The sequence below is a fragment of the Coregonus lavaretus genome (genome assembly GCF_964263955.1).
Source record: "Coregonus lavaretus genome assembly, chromosome: 14".
NCBI lineage: Eukaryota > Metazoa > Chordata > Actinopteri > Salmoniformes > Salmonidae > Coregonus > Coregonus lavaretus.
In genome coordinates this window covers 27,358,463-27,378,076 of record NC_140001.1, presented here as the reverse complement: position 1 = coordinate 27,378,076, position 19,614 = coordinate 27,358,463, and the positions used below count along the sequence as shown (strand labels likewise).

At 41.5% G+C, this 19,614-nt stretch overlaps 1 protein-coding gene across 1 annotated transcript in view; it reads left to right on the top strand.

The window, feature by feature from the left end:
• The first annotated feature begins 3,325 nt into the window (after positions 1-3,325).
• The window catches only part of LOC311141959 (tetratricopeptide repeat protein 28-like), a 325,737-nt gene continuing 309,448 nt past the window's right edge, over positions 3,326-19,614 (top strand). Inside the window, 2 exon segments of the mRNA XM_084177484.1 lie at positions 3,326-3,358; positions 6,165-6,464. Of these exon segments, the coding sequence (XP_084033610.1) occupies positions 3,329-3,358; positions 6,165-6,464 (330 nt within the window). The 5' untranslated portion in view covers positions 3,326-3,328.

Below are 19,614 nucleotides of genomic sequence, written 5' to 3'. Positions count from 1 at the left end.
AAATACTGTCTCCATGGTGAGGACATTTGATAAAACAATAGGCCTATGTAAGAGTCATAATCTGAATCTAAACTAGGATGTTTACCTAATGTTTTTCTCAAGTGTTTCTGTCAAGAGAATATTAGGACAGATAGTGCCGATTTAGATAATGGAGTGTCACCTGGAGCGCGCGCAAGTTGCGGTCGCACAGCGTGCGTTATCTGCGTTATCCTGGAATTTGCAACATTTCCCGGGGTTAGACACCGACTACATTTAGGTGGCATGCTGACCCTTAATCCCTTTGAATTAGGCTATGGGGGGGCATAGCTTTATTCAAAGCCATTTTATATTAGGCCTATGTTATAAATGTTTAGGACTATCATATAGCCCAATTCTTGAAGTTTTATCAGTGCAGTTAACACACATGATGGCAAATCGAGAGAGGGAGTCCAGGCTCAGGACAGAGACATCTACAACAGGTCTATAAGTATTTTGGCAGCGTCCTCTGGTGGCCAGTGTACTTTATCCACTGGAGATGAAATAACGGAGTGCTGAGACGGTATTGATGGGACCTAATTTAAGTTTATTATGGGCATACTACCCAAATATACATTCTTCTTCAAAACTATGGCCAAAAGCACATAGGCTATGCCTGCGTAAATATAGACAATTTCAATTGTGGATAGTGGACAACAATATTAAATATAAATGTATGCACTCACTACTGTAATTCGCTCTGGATAAGAGCGTTTGCTAAATGACTAAAATGTAAAATATAATATGATATAGGATAGTATACAAAGGAAAAAAGGCCTATGGACCATTTCCCCTGAGGAGCACAATTTCGAGAGGCAGGCTATTTACATTCAAATAGTCATTTCTAGGCTCCTTAGGTTGCTGAAACATTGGTCAGTAGGCTATAGGGCAGGGTTGGGCAATAATTTTGTCTCGAGGGCCACATCGGAATTTCAAATTTTATCGGAGGGCCGCGCAGATGTTTTTCCGGAATTATTTGTTTGTCAAAATCAATTTGCGACCCAGAAAAAGGGCAGTTATTTGAAAACTTTTAGGTCCATTATAATTTCTACATACTTTGTATATAGTTGTAGACGTTCAAGAATGACCTGGGCTCGGATTCCGTGCCCTGGAGTGTTTTTTAAACCAGCTAAGTTGGTAGAGCATGGCGCTTGCAACGCCAGGGTTGTGGGTTCGTTTCCCACGGGGGGCCAGTATGAAAATGTATGCACTCACTAACTGTAAATCGCTCTGGATACGAGCATCTGCTAAATGACTAAAATGTCAAATGTAAAATAATAACCCCCCCACCCCTATGGGCTATGCCTATATGCATGGAAATTCCTCAATATAATACTGTCAAAAAACTCTATAGGGAATGGCAGAAAGTATCGAACTGCCCGGCATGCATGGGGACATTGAACAATTCAACACATATTTAGTACGTATTGAGAAGCGTTGCTGGCCATGGAGAAAAAAATCTCTGTCTCTCAAAGAGCATTTCCACTGAGGGTAGGCCAATCAAGGGAGAGAAGCAAGCAGTGACATTCCACAGAGTATTGAAGACTCTTTATATATTCAAGATCAATGTGGTTTGGATTATAATAAATACCACACATTAAACAAATACAAACACTGGTGTAGGGAATGAAGAAATGGTAGGCAAACTCCCCTCTGTCACTAGGTAACCTCCCAGCTAGCACATAATGTTCTAGGAACCATATGTTTCTTAGAGCTTGGTGAGAGCGTGGTTGTCTTATGGTTATTTTGCATAGCCTACAACCTTCCCACAACTTTCTGGGAATGGTGCAGGATAGTTGCTTTGCTTTGGAACATTCTCAGCACATTTAAGGAATTTTCTTGGTATTTCATTACTTTAACAGAACGTTTCCTAAAAGTTCAAACATGGTTACATGTCAATATTGATAATGTTCTAGGAACGTTCTCCAACTGGTTTCACATTGGGAATGTCCTCAAATAGTTCCGAGAACATTTAGAAACAACGTTCTTCTGTGGGAATTTCAGTACTTCAGCATAACTTCTCCTACAGGTTTCCACATGGTTCTATTTAGTCTCGTTCTCACATTGTTATGAGAACGTTAAGAAACAACGTTTTTCTGTGGGAATTTCAGTACTTCAACATAACGTTTCCTACAGGTTTCCTCATGGTTCTATTTAAAGTCATGTTCCCAAATTGTTCTGAGAACATTAAGACGCCTTTCCATAAAAACCACAAGAAAACATTAGTAACGTTCAGAGAACGTTCAAAGAATGTTATTTAAAAACACACTTTCTGTTCTCAGAACGTTAAGAAAACCACAAGAAAACCTTTGTAACATTCAGAGAATGTTCTAAGAATGTTTTAAACATACATTCTGTTCTCAACATAAACAAAACTCTGTCTATCCTCTATCTTGTTAAGTGACTTGGCTAGTTAAATAAAGGTTAAATAAAAACATTATTTTAAAAAGTGTGTTCTTAAAGAGTGCTTGTTGAGGTCTGTTTGAATAGACTAAAATGAACAGCTTTGTATGAGTCAAAAATAAAAACATGGCACGCTAACTCCATCCTGGTGGCGCAATCGACTAATTCCAGGGATAGAGAACAGAAGATCATAGGTTTGAATCCCACTGATGCCGTGCCACAATAAAAAATAAATGTTTTTACATTATTAATGCCTAAGCAAATTAAATTACATGTGTTCTATCTATCTAAGCTAACAGTGTTATTAAAAGTCTTATTGAAACATGTTCTCCGAACGTTATTTAATTAATTTCCGTTCTCAGAACTTTAATCAACCTCCCAGGGAAACTTTCAGGGAACCATAGTAAAACATTCTCAGAACCTCCCTGCAACCTAAGCATTTACGTTCCCAGAACAGGCAACATTTTAAATAAAAAGGTTCAGTTTTACCGGTCAGGAAATGTATGGCTTCGTTCCCAGAACAAATGGGAAACCAAATACTGACGTTCCTACAACTTCCAACGAACCAAATGTGCTAGCTGGGCTGTCTGCCTATTCAGTAAAACTGGCTCCATAAACGTCTGCTCCACAGAAATCCGCTATGGCAACAGGGGAAAAGGCAAGAAAAAAAGGAACAAGAATTTGACAACATGGCGCACTTTCCTTGAGAAAAGTTCCTCTAGAACGCAAACAAACCTATTTTAAGGTGACCTTTTTACAGTTTCTCGACTATCTGACTAAAACCGACAGACTTTGGAAATAACTGAAGACTTATTGGTGTTAAAAAACTCACTTTGCATTACATTAAGTGACGTTTATCATGGGATGAGAGAAACCGTTGTAGAAGCCAAGTAGCCTACATACACACAGGATGGAGAAGCAAGCAACTTTAAAGGAAAAGGTAAACAAACAGAGCACAAAACTGCTGTAAAGTGACATGACTTAAAATATATATTGGCCTACCATAATAGTCAATTTTATTAGTGAGTCGTTTTCAAATAGCAATCACATTCACTTTTGCACTGTGAACTGGATATGGTCACCGAAAGAACGTCATAAACTTTCTATCGATTTTTCAGTCATGCTTAGCTATTAGGCTACAGATGAAGCGAGTCTACAGTCAGCTTTTAAACAAAAGGATGCAGGGTCAACGCTAACGATGGTCTCGAACAACATCCTGAATTACGCTATAAATGCTGCAAATCAGAATTCAAGACCTGTCCCACTTTATAATACAGTGGTATTGTAACTACAGTGCAGGGAAACCTTTTACAATGTTATTACACGGATGATGCAGGGAAACATTGTTACAAACATTGTGACTAATTTAATGCATTTTAATGCATTTAAACTTAATGCTGTTTAATGCATTTCACTATCCCATTATTGTATTATGATGTAGGCCTATGCAGGGTTATTGTGAGTTAATTTGGAAATATTTGAAATTAAGTACTGAAACTCCAGACAGGTAAAATTTGTAAGTAAGCCTATTCTCTTTAATAATCATAGATTCTTATATTTATAAATGTATGTATTTATATTAGATGTATATATTTATTTATACACTATGCATATCTTCATTGAGCAATGTGCATGTGGGACCCTTGATCCTACATGCAACATTTATCAGCGTGCAACATTTATCAGCGATGGAATTATCATAATCTCTTGTGTAATTTAATACTTATACTAATGGATTAAAAATTCATAAACCCTCCAGTTTTCATGCCCTGTACTTGTTGCAGATCAAGTGATTGCTGGCATGTGGCATGTTTTTATTTTGGTCGGAAGGCATAAACCACCACATTGGTGCTCTGGGGTTACTTACCATGATATCGGAATAGATGTCTCTCACTAATTCCTGTTGTGCATGTGTGTGTCCACCTGTGTGTGTTTTTCTCTCATTCTGTTCTGCAGTCCTTGTGAATTACATGTTAGGGAGTTTTCCCCATCTGCTCTATAGGGACCCCTATTAGTCTAGGCTCTTCATTATCTCAGCTCTCTCTCCCTCAGTCTCCACCCTTTCTGCCCAGTGTAGGGCCCACACAGATACCTCAGGATGTGACAGGCCAGAGACCAGAACGTACCCTACACTCATAGAAACAAAGGTGCTATCTAGAACCTAAAAGGGTTATTCGGTTGTCCCCATAGGATAACAATTTTGAAGAACCCTTTTTGGTTCCAGGTATAACCCTTTTGGGTTCCATTTAGAGCCCTTTCTACAGAGGGTTCTACCTGGAACCCAAAAGGGTTCTGCCTGGAACCAAAAAGGGTTCTCCTATGGGGACAGCCGAAGAACCCCTTTGGAACCCTTTTTTCTAGGAGTGTAGTCTAGATCACAGAGGGGACCTTCACTCACACATCCATTAGCCAACTTAGATTGTGTTAAAAGTGGTTGATATGAATAGAATGACAGCAGATGTTATTTGTCATCAGTATTATTTTTGATGTCACTGGATTTGATAACAAACCTGCCAATTCGCCTCCTCCGATGATGACTAAGTGTTTAAAACTGACTGCACAGCTTCCAGTTGTCCACCCCCCCCCCCCCCCCCCTTAGACACCCAGAGAAAAGCTCTCATGCACAAGCTCACAACACAAACACATTGACAAACACTCGAACAGCAACAAAACAGCCCCCCAAACCACACCAGGACCCAGTCTGTTATTTACCAATGGTTGATGTGCATTCTTAGATCATAACCAGCTCTGATCTTTAACAAGGCCTTACCAGTGGGTGGCTGCACAAGCTATGCACACTCCCAATTAGCCTAGATTTACCCCAATCCCATTGTCTATCCTACTACAACATGCTTTCTCTCCAGTTGTAACACTCAAAGGCGGCATGCAAACCAAACAACACTGAGAGCAAAGGAGGACATTTAAGAGCAGACAGTAGTTAGCGTAGGGTTTGTTCAGATCAGAGCTCTCTTGCATTTTTACTGCCCTAAGTGATGCTGTAATTGCAGTGATTAACATTTCAAAGGGAAAGGATGCAAAGTAAGGAATAGCAAAACCACACTTTCCACAATAGTGTGATGTTGACTGTAGTTCACTCATAGCTGACGTGTATCCTTCCTCCTGTGTTACCCTTTCACTCTCTCACCCTCTGGAAGTAATTACCAGGCCGGCGGCCGGCCCTATCCCAGAATTCAGCTGGAGGAGGTGTGGTATGACTGAAGTATTGTGGAAGTGGCTCCATCAGATCGACAACCCAGAGGGTTTTGTCATACAATAATGCTTAACAAAACATCTCTGGTCAGCTGACACAACATTTCCGAACTAGTCATTTTCTAATAAGACTTTGGTCTCCTCTGCTACCTAAACAGAGCTGTATTTTGGGGATCTGCAATGGTAATGGTGTAATTATAAATCTTTAGTTGTTTTATAGTGAACTACTGCCTGAATATATTGGCTTTGTTTATTTAATGCTGAGTTAGGGGTTTCTGCTGGTCTGCAAAAATAGCTTTGAAATGGGCTGAATCAATTTCTCTCTTAGTGTTTATATTAAACCCAAATCCTCTGTAAAAACAGTAAACTGTTTCATTTCTGCTCTCATCTCCCTCTTTAAATGTTGTTTAATGATTTCACTTTGCAATGCTTTTGACCTGCCTCACTCTATAAGGTTATCATTTTCTACTGATACAACATTTTCAACCTTGTTGAAAATTATGGAACTTCTCCACCTCTTTGCCCTCTATCTCCAGTTTTCGATCTTCGGCACCCGGACAGTTGGTAGAGCTGCGCAGCGTGAAGCTGAAGAGGAAGGGGGCCGATGTGGCCTCAACAAGGCAGAGTTCATGGAGAGAGTTCAGCAGAGCAACGAGGCCTGCCAACACGGTGACTTCCAGGCTGCCGTGAGTCTCTATGGCGACGCCCTGCGAGCCGACCCACAGAACTGCATCCTCTACAGCAACCGCTCAGCAGCCCTTCTCAAACTGGGACGCTACGAGGCTTCCCTGGATGATGCTGTCAAGGCCTGTCTACTCAACCCCAAGTGGCCCAAGGTGAGTCCCTCTGAACCACCATCTTAACCTCATAAATAAGGATATGTGAAAATAGAAACAGCTAAATTCACTCCAAAACAGAATAGTGCATAGTTTTTCACAGGTATAGTTTAAGGGCTTAAGATCTGCACACATAACCTGATTGAACTGAAGATTTGTGGGAGATTTGTGCACAAGTCTTGAGTTACATGAATGGGTATCCACTTGGTATTGGGATCTATGTGCAATGGTTTGCTGAATAATTAATTTGTTTCTCGTTTTGATTGTGCATCAGTGGAGTTGATAAATGTAAGGTTGAGGAAGGTAAGGTAGAAGACTTGCCAGGTCTTATTTGTGGTCCTACCATAGATTTCGCATTGCCCCCCCCACAGAGGCTGAGTAGGGGGGCCATTCCTCTCAGCACCCAACTAGCATCTTGGCTGAATTTTGGCTGTGTGTGTGTTTGGTGCGTACATGCATGGGTGGGTGTGTGCATATGTGTGTACGTGTATGTGTGATTGATTTTAATGCTCATCTCCGCACAAGTCACAGGTCACAGGTTAAAGGTCATCTGACTGAGGTCAAGGGAAGTATTTGATTGATATTCGGGTACGATAAATCAATGTTTACTTTGTGAAACAAAAAGAAACAAATCACATTTTATTCAGAGCATGTGACAAATACATTTGATTTGATTCGTTTCTTTTTGTTTCACAAAGTAAACATTGATTTAACGTATTGATGTTATCAGTCAATTCACCAACACATTCTCACGGCTCAAGAATGTTGATACATTGTCGTCTGTAAACTTCTAAGTACCGAATTGAACAGAGTCCAGCAGCGTCAAAGCAATTTCCACAGTGGGAGTTGATGGCGAGGGTGGGAATTGTATGGAAGAGGAGAAGGAACGTTATGGTGGTTCTGTTTGATGTCAGATAAATCACAATTCATCAGTGCATATAAATAAACAGTACAAAATAACTATTCAAACAGACAACAGGCTTGAAGCTGGACTCGAAAACCATAGCCAAAAACTCTCCCCTCTCTCTTTTTAATAGGCCAGTACAATGACCTCTTTGTGGTCTCTGATTGGGGGATGGTTAATACAGAGCCAGTCTATCCATGTATTACACACAGTGTTATATCTGATGCTTTGGTTAGCTTCTGCTTGCACTATGACAACACTGCAGCTTCTGTCTAGTCCCAGATCTGATTGTCAAGGAGCAGTATTTTTGATCAGGTGTGAGTCAGTCAAGCAGTGGTTGAATTGTTATCCTGTCTCTGATCACCACTAGGGGACAGTCTTGTCACATATTCTTCAGAGCCATTATACAGTATATGGCTCAGAGATTAGATACAAAATACATTTATTCAACGTTATCTTTCCAATTGGTGTGAAAAAATGTAAATAGGTGGAATCCCTCCCACTTAGCTTTACAAGTCTGTGTTTGGTATAGGGATGTGACAGTCATGCAGTGATATAGTCGTAATGGATGATTGACTATTGATCCGTTTTTTATTCTATGATGATTGCATAAAGAAAGATCAATGTTAATATTCCTCTGGTCTGGTACAGACAAAGATAAGAAAAAAACAAAGACAGAGCTCAGCCTTAAAGCTGCACTATGCAGAAATCGCTCTGCCATTTCCTGGTTGCTAAAATTCGAATAGTTTGCCTCATTTCAGTTAATGTGACAAAACAAGCAAGTATAGTGTAGAGAATCATTGTACCATCTAAACCGCTGTGAAATATATTTTCTATAACCAAAAATATTGTATTTTCAGCTGTTTGAGACTGGTGTACTAAACCAAACGTAAGATGCAAAAACGGGAAGCATAGAAATAGCCCACATATTTTTTTTTTCTCTTTGTCAATTTAGCAGACGCTCTCATCCAGAGCGATTAGGGTTAAGTGCCTTGCTTAAGCACATCGACAGATTTTTCACCTAGTCGGCTCGGGGATTAGAACCAGCGACCTTTCAGTTATTGGCACAACGCTCTTACCCACTAAGCTACCTGCCGCCCCAGACTTGCATGCAATGAGAATGACAGATCTATTACTCACATTTTTATGTGAATTTGGTCAGGACACCCTAAACGTTACATATTGCAGCTTTAAGTCCTTTATTAAGAACAGATCATTTTACCTATTATTATTATTATTATTATTATTATTATAATTTTTTTTTTTTTTTTTTTTTACATTTTAGTCATTTAGCAGATGCTCTCATCCAGAGTGACTTACAGTTAGTGCATTCATCTTAATGGCTGTGTTTACACAGGTAGCCCAAATCCAATCTTTTTTTCGCTAGTTGGTCTTTTGACCAATCAGATCAGCTCTGAAAAATATCTGATGTGAAAAGATCTGATGTAGTGGAAAAAAGGTTCGAATTGGGCTGCCTGTGTAAACACAGCCAATCAAGCTGAGAGACAACCGCATATCAGGCTTTTTTTTCCAAAGTCAGTTCTAGAAAGAAGAGACAAGTGCAAGGGTTAGTTCAAGAAAGGCAAGGGCGGGGGAGGGGGGGCTAATTAATCAATAAGTCAGTAAGTAATGCGCCTTTTTGTAAACTCTGTTACCAACCAGTCTAGAAGACCTAAAAGCTTTGTGACTATTATAATGGCAGTCCTCCTCACACGCTTGTCGTTGGTGTTAGGGAGATGGAGGAGAGGGGGTTTGGTTTACACAGGCATGAGATCAATCAGTAAAGGCTGTGTGTTTGATGAGGGAGGGGGGATTAAAACACAGGAGCGTGCTGGTATTTAGATCCTGTATGAGTACATACAGTGCATTCGGAAAGTATTCAGACCCCTTGACTTTTTCCACATTTTGTTACGTTACACCCTTATTCTAAAATTGATTAAATTACACACAATACCCCATAATGACAAAGCAAAAACAGGTTTTTAGACATTTTTGCAAATTTATTTAAAATAAAAAATGGAAATATCACATTTACATAAGTATTCAGGCCCTTTACTCAGTACTTTGTTGAAGCACCTTTGGCAGCGATTACAGCCTTGAATCTTCTTGGGTATGACGCTACAAGCTTGGCACACCTGTATTTGGGGAGTTTCTCCCATTCTTATTTGCAGATCCTCTCAAGCTCTGTCAGGTTGGATGGGGAGCGTTGCTGCACAGCTATTTTCAGGTCTCTCCAGAGATGTTCGATCGGGTTCATGTCCGGGCTCTGGCTGTGCTTAGGATCGTTGTCCTGTTGGAAGGTGAACCTTCGCCCCGCTCTGAGGTCCTGAGCGCTCTGGAGCAGGTTTTCATCAAGGATCTCTCTGTACTTTGCTCCGTTCATCTTTCCCTTGATCCTGACTAGTCTCCCAGTCCCTGCCACTGAAAAACATCCCCACTGCATGATGCTGCCATCCCCATGCTTCCCCGTAGGGATGGTGCCAGGTTTCCTACAGACGTGACGCTTGGCATTCAGGCCAAAGAGTTCAATCTTGGTTTCATCAGACTAGAGAATCTTGTTTATCATGGTCTGAGAGTCCTTTAGGTGCCTTTTGGCAAACTCCACAGGGGCTGTCATGTGCCTTTTACTGAAGAGTGGCTTCCATCTGGCCACTCTACCATAAAGGCCTGATGGAGTGCTGCAGAGATGGTTGTCCTTCTGGAAGGTTCATCTCCACAGAGGAATTCTGCAGTTCTGTCAGAGTGACCATCAGGCTCTTGGTCACCTCCCTGACCAAGGCCCTTCTCCCCGATTGCTCAGTTTGGCCAGGCGGCCAGCTCTAGGAAGAGCCTTGGTGGTTTCAAACTTCTTCCATTTAAGAATGATGGAGGCCACTGTGTTCTTTGGGACCTTCAATGCTGCAGAAATGTTTTGTTACCCTTCCCCAGATATGTGCCTTGACACAATTCGGTCTTGTAGGTATTGCGTGTAGATTGATGAGGAAAAATGTTATTTAATCCATTTTAGAATAAGGCTGTAACGTAACAAAATGTGGAAAAATTGAAGGGGTCTGAATACTTTCCGAATGCACTGTATTTATCATCAATCATCCCTCATCATGGCTGCACCTTAGGATGCACCTACCGACCCACGCACCGCAGAGCAGCCCGGTCTCTGGAAGCCCATAGCCATCCAGCACTCTGCTCTGCTCAGCCCTGTCTAATCCGTCAGTTTTATCCTGCTGTTGTAAAGAGCCAGAGCTCTTTCTTTCTCACTCTCTCTGAAAGAAAATAGAAAATGTGTGGCGTAATGACAACAAAGAGAACAAAATGAGGTGTCATTTAGTAGACAAGTGGCATATGAGTATGTGCGTGTGTGCATCTGTATCAGGGTTTCCGTTAGCTGGTAATAGCCGGCTTTTGGACGATAAAAAAATTGAAAAGCTGATAAATAAAATAGTTGCCTGCCAGTTGTCCGGGAGAAGAAGAAAAAACGATTCATTGATGGAAATACCAGTCGATGTAAATACTGTAGGTTAATTTGCATAATTTAGTGAAATTACAGAACCTTTGAGCTGAAAATCTGTCAGACAGCGTGAGAGCAGCAACGGAAGGCAGGCTTCATCAGCGGGTCACACACCACTTCGCAATGAGCTGGAGGCAGTATGCATTTTGAAAACATATACTTAATTGTTTGAAACCTGAACGTTTTACTACATATTATGAGGCATGTCTTACCTTGCTTCAAAGTAGCCTAACCAAAATCAGACCATATCCGTGGAGGCAATTATTTTATATTATTTATTTCATTGTCCAGTAGCCAAAGGCACAATCCTCTTGACTGACAGCTAATTCAGTTCTGTGTAGGCTAAAGCCTACGCTGACCTTGTGTTTAGCCAAGCTGACAGCAGCTTGCTAGCATGGCTTAGTGATAGCTACAGCTGTTTATCCTATCGAGCAGATATTTCTCTGTCAAATCAGTTATGGCAAGAGCCAGTGTCTGTAGAGGTGGGTACTAATGCACTACAAGTAATGCGTTACATGGACTTAAGTACATTTTGGAGGAACTTGTACTTTTCTAGTTACTTTCTGTGGGCTATACTCTTACTCAAGTAGTTTCTGAAGGAAGTAACTTACTTTTTACTTCGTTACATTTTACCAAATCACTTGAGTTACATACATTTATATTGTTATATCGTCGCTGTCGGATGAAACGCTCGTAACTCCAAATGTGTTTCTATTTTTTTATTTTACATGAATCGATACTACTGTTTCCCCTTTACGTCTGTATGAATGTTTCACGACCCCTTGGCCAGTTAAATGTATTCAAAATAGCTGGTCATCAAAACTCTTTTAAGTCCATTGGCTCTCAAAGTTCTCTGTCAAACCCTGTATCTCCAGCACGGCTTTTGAAGTGAAGCACACATCTTCACTTGACTCGGAGGAGATTTTTGTTCGTGGATAATTAACCAGACGCGATCAGAGGTAAGTTGCACTTTAATTACCTTCTGCCTTTGTGATATTATATATTTCTGTAGTAAGATAAGCATTTCTCAGATATAATTCTGCTGTTGAAATTGTATTTTAAGGGTGAGTGCAAATGAAATGTCTAGGTTGCTAGCTAGCTTTGGCTAACCCAGAATCTGACAGATAAAGTTTAATCTCCTGTTTTTAGCTACCCATATGATCTCTGCTTGTTGGCTAACTAGCCACCTTGTCATTGGCATAAAGAGTGAACAGATGTGTGTCAATAGCACTATTTATTATTAGGTTGCCACTAGATAAGCTGGCTAAGCAAGCTATCTGCAGTGTCAACCATGTAACGTTAGCTAGCTAGCCCAGAGCAGTATCCCTCCCACTCCATTGCTCTCTCTCACTGTGTGTGTGTGTGTATGTCTAAATGTAATTCTGTTTTTATGACAAGGCCTAGCCATACCACAGGCTGTGAGGATTGGCAAAAGCATCTCCACACTGACTCTTAACAGAGGGGCCCCCCATGGGTGTGTCCTCAGTCCTCTGCTGTACTCCCTGTTCACCATGACTGCGTGGCTTTGCACTACACCAACTCCACCATCAAGTTTGCTGACAACACCACGATTGTAGGCCTGATAACCAACAACGACGTGTCAGCCTATAGGGAGGAGGTAGGTGAACTGGCATTGTGGTGTCATGACAACAACCTATCCCTCAACGTCAGCAAAACAAAGGAGTTGATTGTTGACTTCAGGAAGCAGAGGAGTGAACATCCCCCAATCCACATCAACGGGACTGCAGTAGAGAGAGAGTCAGAAGTTGTAAGTTCCTCTGCGTCCACATCACAGAGGACTTGTCATGGATCAACAACACCACCACTCTTGTCAAGAGTGCGCAACAGAGTCTCTACTCCCTAAGGCGGCTGAAGAAATGTGGCATGCCGCCCCGGGTCTGCTCCAAATACTACAGCTGCATCATTGAGAGCTTCCTGATCGGTTGCATCACGGCCTGGTACGGGAATTGCTCCGTCCACGACTGCAAGGCCCTCCAGCGGGTTGTGAAGACGGCCCAGTACATCAATGGGACCGTGCTCCCACCCATCCAGGGCATCTACTCAAAACGGTGCCTGAGGAAGGCACACAGCATCCTCAAGGACCCCACACACACCAGCCACGAGCTGTTCTCTCCCTTACCATCAGGCAGACGTATCAGAGCATGAGGTCTGATACCAACAGGCTCAGAGACAGTTTCTATCTACAAGCCATCAGACTGCTGAACACTTGAACTGGACTGACCACCTGCTCTGATTCTCCGCACCTTAGCACACATGCACTCACTCATGCACACACCCACACAGACATACACACACACACACACACACATACCTTCATGCTACACACACATCACAACTGCTGCTACCAGACTCTTATTATACTGCAAAATGTATACACTTGCCCCCCATCCCCCCCTTCCCCAATACACATGTCAATATTGGACTATAAATTGTGCCTTCCTGTAATATACTTATGCTCAAATGTATTATTCTATTCTACTGCCATTTACTTTATTTTTGTATTCGTATATTTTATTATTTCTTATTGTTGTTGCCTTGTCAAGTAAGCATTTCGTTGGACGATATACAGTGCCTTTAGAAAGTATTCACACCCCTTGACTTTTTCCACATTTTGCTGTGTTACAGCCAGAATTTAAAATGGATTTAAAAAATTGTCACTGGCCTACACACAATACACCATAATGTCGAATTGGATGTTTTTCAATTTTTTAAAATTTAAATTCAGGATTAAAAATGTGTTTAACAAGTCACATAATAAGTTGCATGGACTCACTCTGTGTGCAATAATAGTGTACCCCACACATACAATTATCTGTAAGGTCCCTCAGTCGACATTGAATATCCCTTTTAGCTTGGCAAAGTTATTAATTACACTTTGGATGGTGTATCAATACACCCAGTCACTATGAAGATACAGGCATCCTTCCGAACTCAGTTGGTGACAGTTAGAGTTTAATGGTAGTGATAGGAGAACTGAGGATGGATCAACAACATTGTAGTTATTCCACAATACTAACCTAATTGACAGAGTGAAAAGAAGGAAGCCTGTACCTAATAAAAATATTCCAAAACATGTGTCCTGTTTGCAACAAGTTACTAAAGTAATACTACAAAAGATTTGGCAAATCAATTAACTTTATGTCCTGAATACAAAGTGTTAAGTTTGGGGCAAATCCAATATAACACATTACTGAGTACCACTCTCCATATTTTCAAGCATAGTGGTGGCTGCATCATGTTATGGGTATGCTTGTAATCGTTAAGGACATTTTTCAGGATAAAAAAGAAATGCAATGGAGCTAAGCACAGGCAAAATCCTAGAGGAAAACCTAGTTCAGTCTGCTTTCCACCAGACACTGGGAGACGAATTCACCTTTCAGGCCAAATCTACACTGGAGTTGCTTACCAAGTAGACAGTAAGTAGTGTTGCATGGTGTACCGAAACTTCAGTACTTTTTCGATACTAGAACATAAAAAATATTTTGGTACTAGAATTGTTTTTACTTTCGCTACTTCAGATGTCTCACGTCTTATACGTATTGAGAGGATTGAGTCTGTCTATTAATTTGTTTGAATCTTCTCAAGGGGGCAGTAGCTAGCCATGTTGCCCTTGCGGATGCAGCTGACACAGCGCAAGCAACTTTTGAGAAGCAAGCAAGAAGAGAGAGGAAATGCCGACAGCATACCTCCACGCCCGCAGCTTGTTGAGAATACTGGCTGCAGAAGCGAACTATGGGAATGCTTTGATTACAGAGCAGATGATGAGGGCCAGCCCACCATAACAACTAAGCACAAGGTGTTACAAAGCAGTGCAAGGGAGGTTTAGTTCCAAAACTACGTAAACTATTTTACACATTGTATTTGCATTGTAACATTGTCTTTATTCTACTAAATTTGAATACTTTTTGAGTGACAATGACAAACATATTAAGCATGATATTCATGTGAGCATTGTAATATGATTACACAACCCAAAAGTTATATTTAGACTACTTCGCGTTTGTCTGGCCTTGCTAGCAGTAGCCACTAGCCACTAGCCAGCCAGCAGCCCTGGGTGAAGCATTGCACGCTGGGAAGTGAATGCACTCTGGGAATCGTAGTATGCTGTGTAAACAAAGACAGTACAGGATGAATATAGGCAAAAATTGCTACTCCAATAGAAATCCCCGATCACACTTGTAGGCGATGTCATGGCGACGTTGGCTAGCTAAGCTCATGCATAGAGACAGGTCATAGGGTCTAATGGTTGTCTCGCGCCAACTGCGCATGTGTAAGCCGTCAAATCAAAGCCACTCTTTCGATATAAAGTTGTTTTTGCCGAATATGAAAACTTGTCAGTTTGTGACTTTCATGAGGTTGGAGTAATAAGATGTTCAACTACTTAAGACATTGGCTCGAATCTAGGTTGTGTCTTTAGATTTCGAGAAAATTAACAACTAAGGATGGATTTTTCACTTCTTTCATTGACTTCTTAAACCCCAAACCCCGGCCTGGTCTGTTTGGCAAACGTTCCCGGAAGTCTCGCAATGTTGGGGTTAGAAACCCTGTGGTGTAAGTTCCATTGTATTTCTATGGCTTGTAGAACATTGCAATATAGAAGCTTCAGAAAGTGTTTTTTAATGTTGTTTTAGAACTTAACTATTCATTTATTTCATTAAATTATTTAGCTGTAATGAATAATGAATTATAGGTCTAATGAATGTTATGTGATGCAATATTATGGCTATAGATCAAATCAAATCAAATTGTATTTGTCACATTTTTTTATTTTTTTATTTCACCTTTATTTAACCAGGTAAGCCAGATGAGAGCAAGTTCTCATTTACAACTGCGACCTGGCCAAGATAAAGCAAAGCGGTGCGATAAAAACAACAACACAGAGTTACATATGGGGTAAAACAAAACATAAAGTCAAAAATACAACAGAAAATATATATACAGTGTGTGCAAATGTAGCAAGTTATGGAGGTAAGGCAATAAATAGGCCATAGTGCAAAATAATTACAATTAGTATTAACACTAGAATGATAGATGTGCAAGAGATGATGTGCAAATAGAGATACTGGGGTGCAAATTAGCAAAATAAATAACAATATGGGGATGAGGTAGTTGGGTGGGCTAATTTCAGATGGGCTGTGTACAGGTGCAGTGATCGGTAAGGTGCTCTGACAACTGATGCTTAAAGTTAGTGAGGGAGATAAGAGTCTCCAGCTTCAGTGATTTTTGCAGTTCATTCCAGTCATTGGCAGCAGAGAACTGGAAGGAATGGCGGCCAAAGGAGGTGTTGGCTTTGGGGATGACAAGTGAGATATACAGTGGGGGAAAAAAGTATTTAGTCAGCCACCAATTGTGCATGTTCTCCCACTTAAAAAGATGAGAGAGGCCTGTAATTTTCATCATAGGTACACGTCAACTATGACAGACAAATTGAGAAGAAGAAAATCCAGAAAATCACATTGTAGGATTTTTAATGAATTTTTTGCAAATTATGGTGGAAAATAAGTATTTGGTCACCTACAAACAAGCAAGATTTCTGGCTCTCACAGACCTGTAACTTCTTCTTTAAGAGGCTCCTCTGTCCTCCACTCGTTACCTGTATTAATGGCACCTGTTTGAACTTGTTATCAGTATAAAAGACACCTGTCCACAACCTCAAACAGTCACACTCCAAACTCCACTATGGCCAAGACCAAAGAGCTGTCAAAGGACACCAGAAACAAAATTGTAGACCTGCACCAGGCTGGGAAGACTGAATCTGCAATAGGTAAGCAGCTTGGTTTGAAGAAATCAACTGTGGGAGCAATTATTAGGAAATGGAAGACATACAAGACCACTGATAATCTCCCTCGATCTGGGGCTCCACGCAAGATCTCACCCCGTGGGGTCAAAATGATCACAAGAACGGTGAGCAAAAATCCCAGAACCACACGAGGGGACCTAGTGAATGACCTGCAGAGAGCTGGGACCAAAGTAACAAAGCCTACCATCAGTAACACACTACGCCGCCAGGGACTCAAATCCTGCAGTGCGAGACGTGTCCCCCTGCTTAAGCCAGTACATGTCCAGGCCCGTCTGAAGTTTGCTAGAGTGCATTTGGATGATCCAGAAGAGGATTGGGAGAATGTCATATGGTCAGATGAAACCCAAATAAAACTTTTTGGTAAAAACTCAACTCGTCGTGTTTGGAGGACAAAGAATGCTGAGTTGCATCCAAAGAACACCATACCTACTGTGAAGCATGGGGGTGGAAACATCATGCTTTGGGACTGTTTTTCTGCAAAGGGACCAGGACGACTGATCCGTGTAAAGGAAAGAATGAATGGGGCCATGTATTGTGAGATTTTGAGTGAAAACCTCCTTCCATCAGCAAGGGCATTGAAGATGAAACGTGGCTGGGTCTTTCAGCATGACAATGATCCCAAACACACCGCCGGGGCAACGAAGGAGTGGCTTCGTAAGAAGCATTTCAAGGTCCTGGAGTGGCCTAGCCAGTCTCCAGATCTCAACCCCATAGAAAATCTTTGGAGGGAGTTGAAAGTCCGTGTTGCCCAGCGACAGCCCCAAAACATCACTGCTCTAGAGGAGATCTGCATGGAGGAATGGGCCAAAATACCAGCAACAGTGTGTGAAAACCTTGTGAAGACTTACAGAAAACGTTTGACCTGTGTCATTGCCAACAAAGGGTAGATAACAAAGTATTGAGAAACTTTTGTTATTGACCAAATACTTATTTTCCACCATAATTTGCAAATAAATTCATTACAAATCCTACAATGTGATTTTCTGGATTTTTTTCTCTCATTTTGTCTGTCATAGTTGACGTGTACCTATGATGAAAATTACAGGCCTCTCTCATCTTTTTAAGTGGGAGAACTTGCACAATTGGTGGCTGACTAAATACTTTTTTTCCCCACTGTACCTGCTGGAGCGCATACTACGGGTGGGTGTTGCTATGGTGACCAGTGAGCTAAGATAAAGAGGGGATTTGCCTAGCAGTGATTTATAGATGGCCTGGAGCCAGTGGGTTTGGCGACGAATATGTAGTGAGGACCAGCCAACAAGAGTGTACAGGTCATAGTGGTGGGTAGTATATGGGGCTTTGGTGACAAAACGGATGGCACTGTGATAGACTACATCCAATTTACTGAGTAGAGTGTTGGAGGCTATTTTGTAAATGACATCGCCGAAGTCAAGGATCGGTAGGATAGTCAGTTTTACGAGGGCATGTTTGGCAGCATGAGTGAAGGTGGCTTTGTTGCGAAATAGGAAGCCGATTCTAGATTTAACTTTGGATTGGAGATGCTTAATATGAGTCTGCAAGGAGGGTTTACAGTCTAACCAGACACCTAGGTATTTGTAGTTGTCCACATACTCTAGGTCAGACCCGTCGAGAGTAGTGATTCTAGTCGGGTGGGGGGTGCCAGCAGCGTTCGATTGAAAAGCATGCATTTAGTTTTACTTGTGTTTAAGAGCAGTTGGAGGCTACGGAAGGAGTGTTTTATGGCATTGAAGCTCGTTTGGAAGTTTGTTAACACAGTGTCCAATGAAGGGCCAGATGTATACAAAATGGTGTCGTCTGCGTAGAGGTGGATCTGAGAATCACCGGCAGCAAGAGCGACATCATTGATATACACAGAGAAAAGAGTCGGCCCAATAATTTAACCCTGTGCTACCCCCATAGAGACTGCCATAGGTCCAGACAACAGGCCCTCCGATTTGACACATTGAACTCTATCTGAGAAGTAGTTGGTGAACCAGGCGAGGCAGTCATTTGAGAAACCAAGGCTATTTAGTCTGCCAATAAGAATGCGTTGGTTGACAGAGTCGAAAGCCTTGGCCAGGTCGATGAAGACGGCTGCACAGTACTGTCTATTATCGATCGCGGTTATAATATCATTTAGAACCTTGAGTGTGGCTGAGGTGCACCCATGACCAGCTCGGAAACCGGATTGCATAGCGGAGAAGGTACGGTGTGATTCAAAATGGTCGGTGATCTGTTTGTTAACTTGGCTTTCAAAAACTATCGAAAGGCAGGGCAGGATGGATATAGGTCTGTAACAGTTTCTATAACATGCGCCAAATACAACAGGTGTAGACCTTACAGTGAAATGCTTACTTACAAGCCCTTAACCAACAATGCAGTTTTAAGAAAATTAAGTGTAAGTAAAAAATAGATAACTAAAAACTAAAAATAATTAAAGAGCAGCAGTAAAATAACAGTAGCGAGTCTATTCAGGTACCGCTACAGAGTCAATGTGCGGGGGCACAGGTTAGTTGAGGTAATTTAGGTAATATGTACATGTAGGTAGAGGGGGGGGGGGGGGATGCAAATAGTCTGGGTAGCCATTTGATTAGCTGTTCAGGAGTCTAATGGCTTGGGGGTAGAAGCTGTTAAGAAGCCTTTTGGACCTAGACTTGGCGCTCCGGTTCCGCTTGCCGTGCTGTAGCAGAGAGAACAGTGTATGATTAGGGGGGCTGGAGTCTTTGACAATTTTTAGGGCCTTCCTCTGACACCGCCTGGTATAGAGGTCCTGGATGGCAGGAAGCTTGGCCCTAGTGATGTACTGGGCCGTACGCACTACCCTCTGTAGTGCTTTGTGGTCGGAGGCCGAGCAGATGATCAAATTAATCCTGATATGTATCAAATTACATTTTAAAACAGTTTAGATGTACAGTGGGGAAAAAAAGTATTTAGTCAGCCACCAATTGTGCAAGTTCTC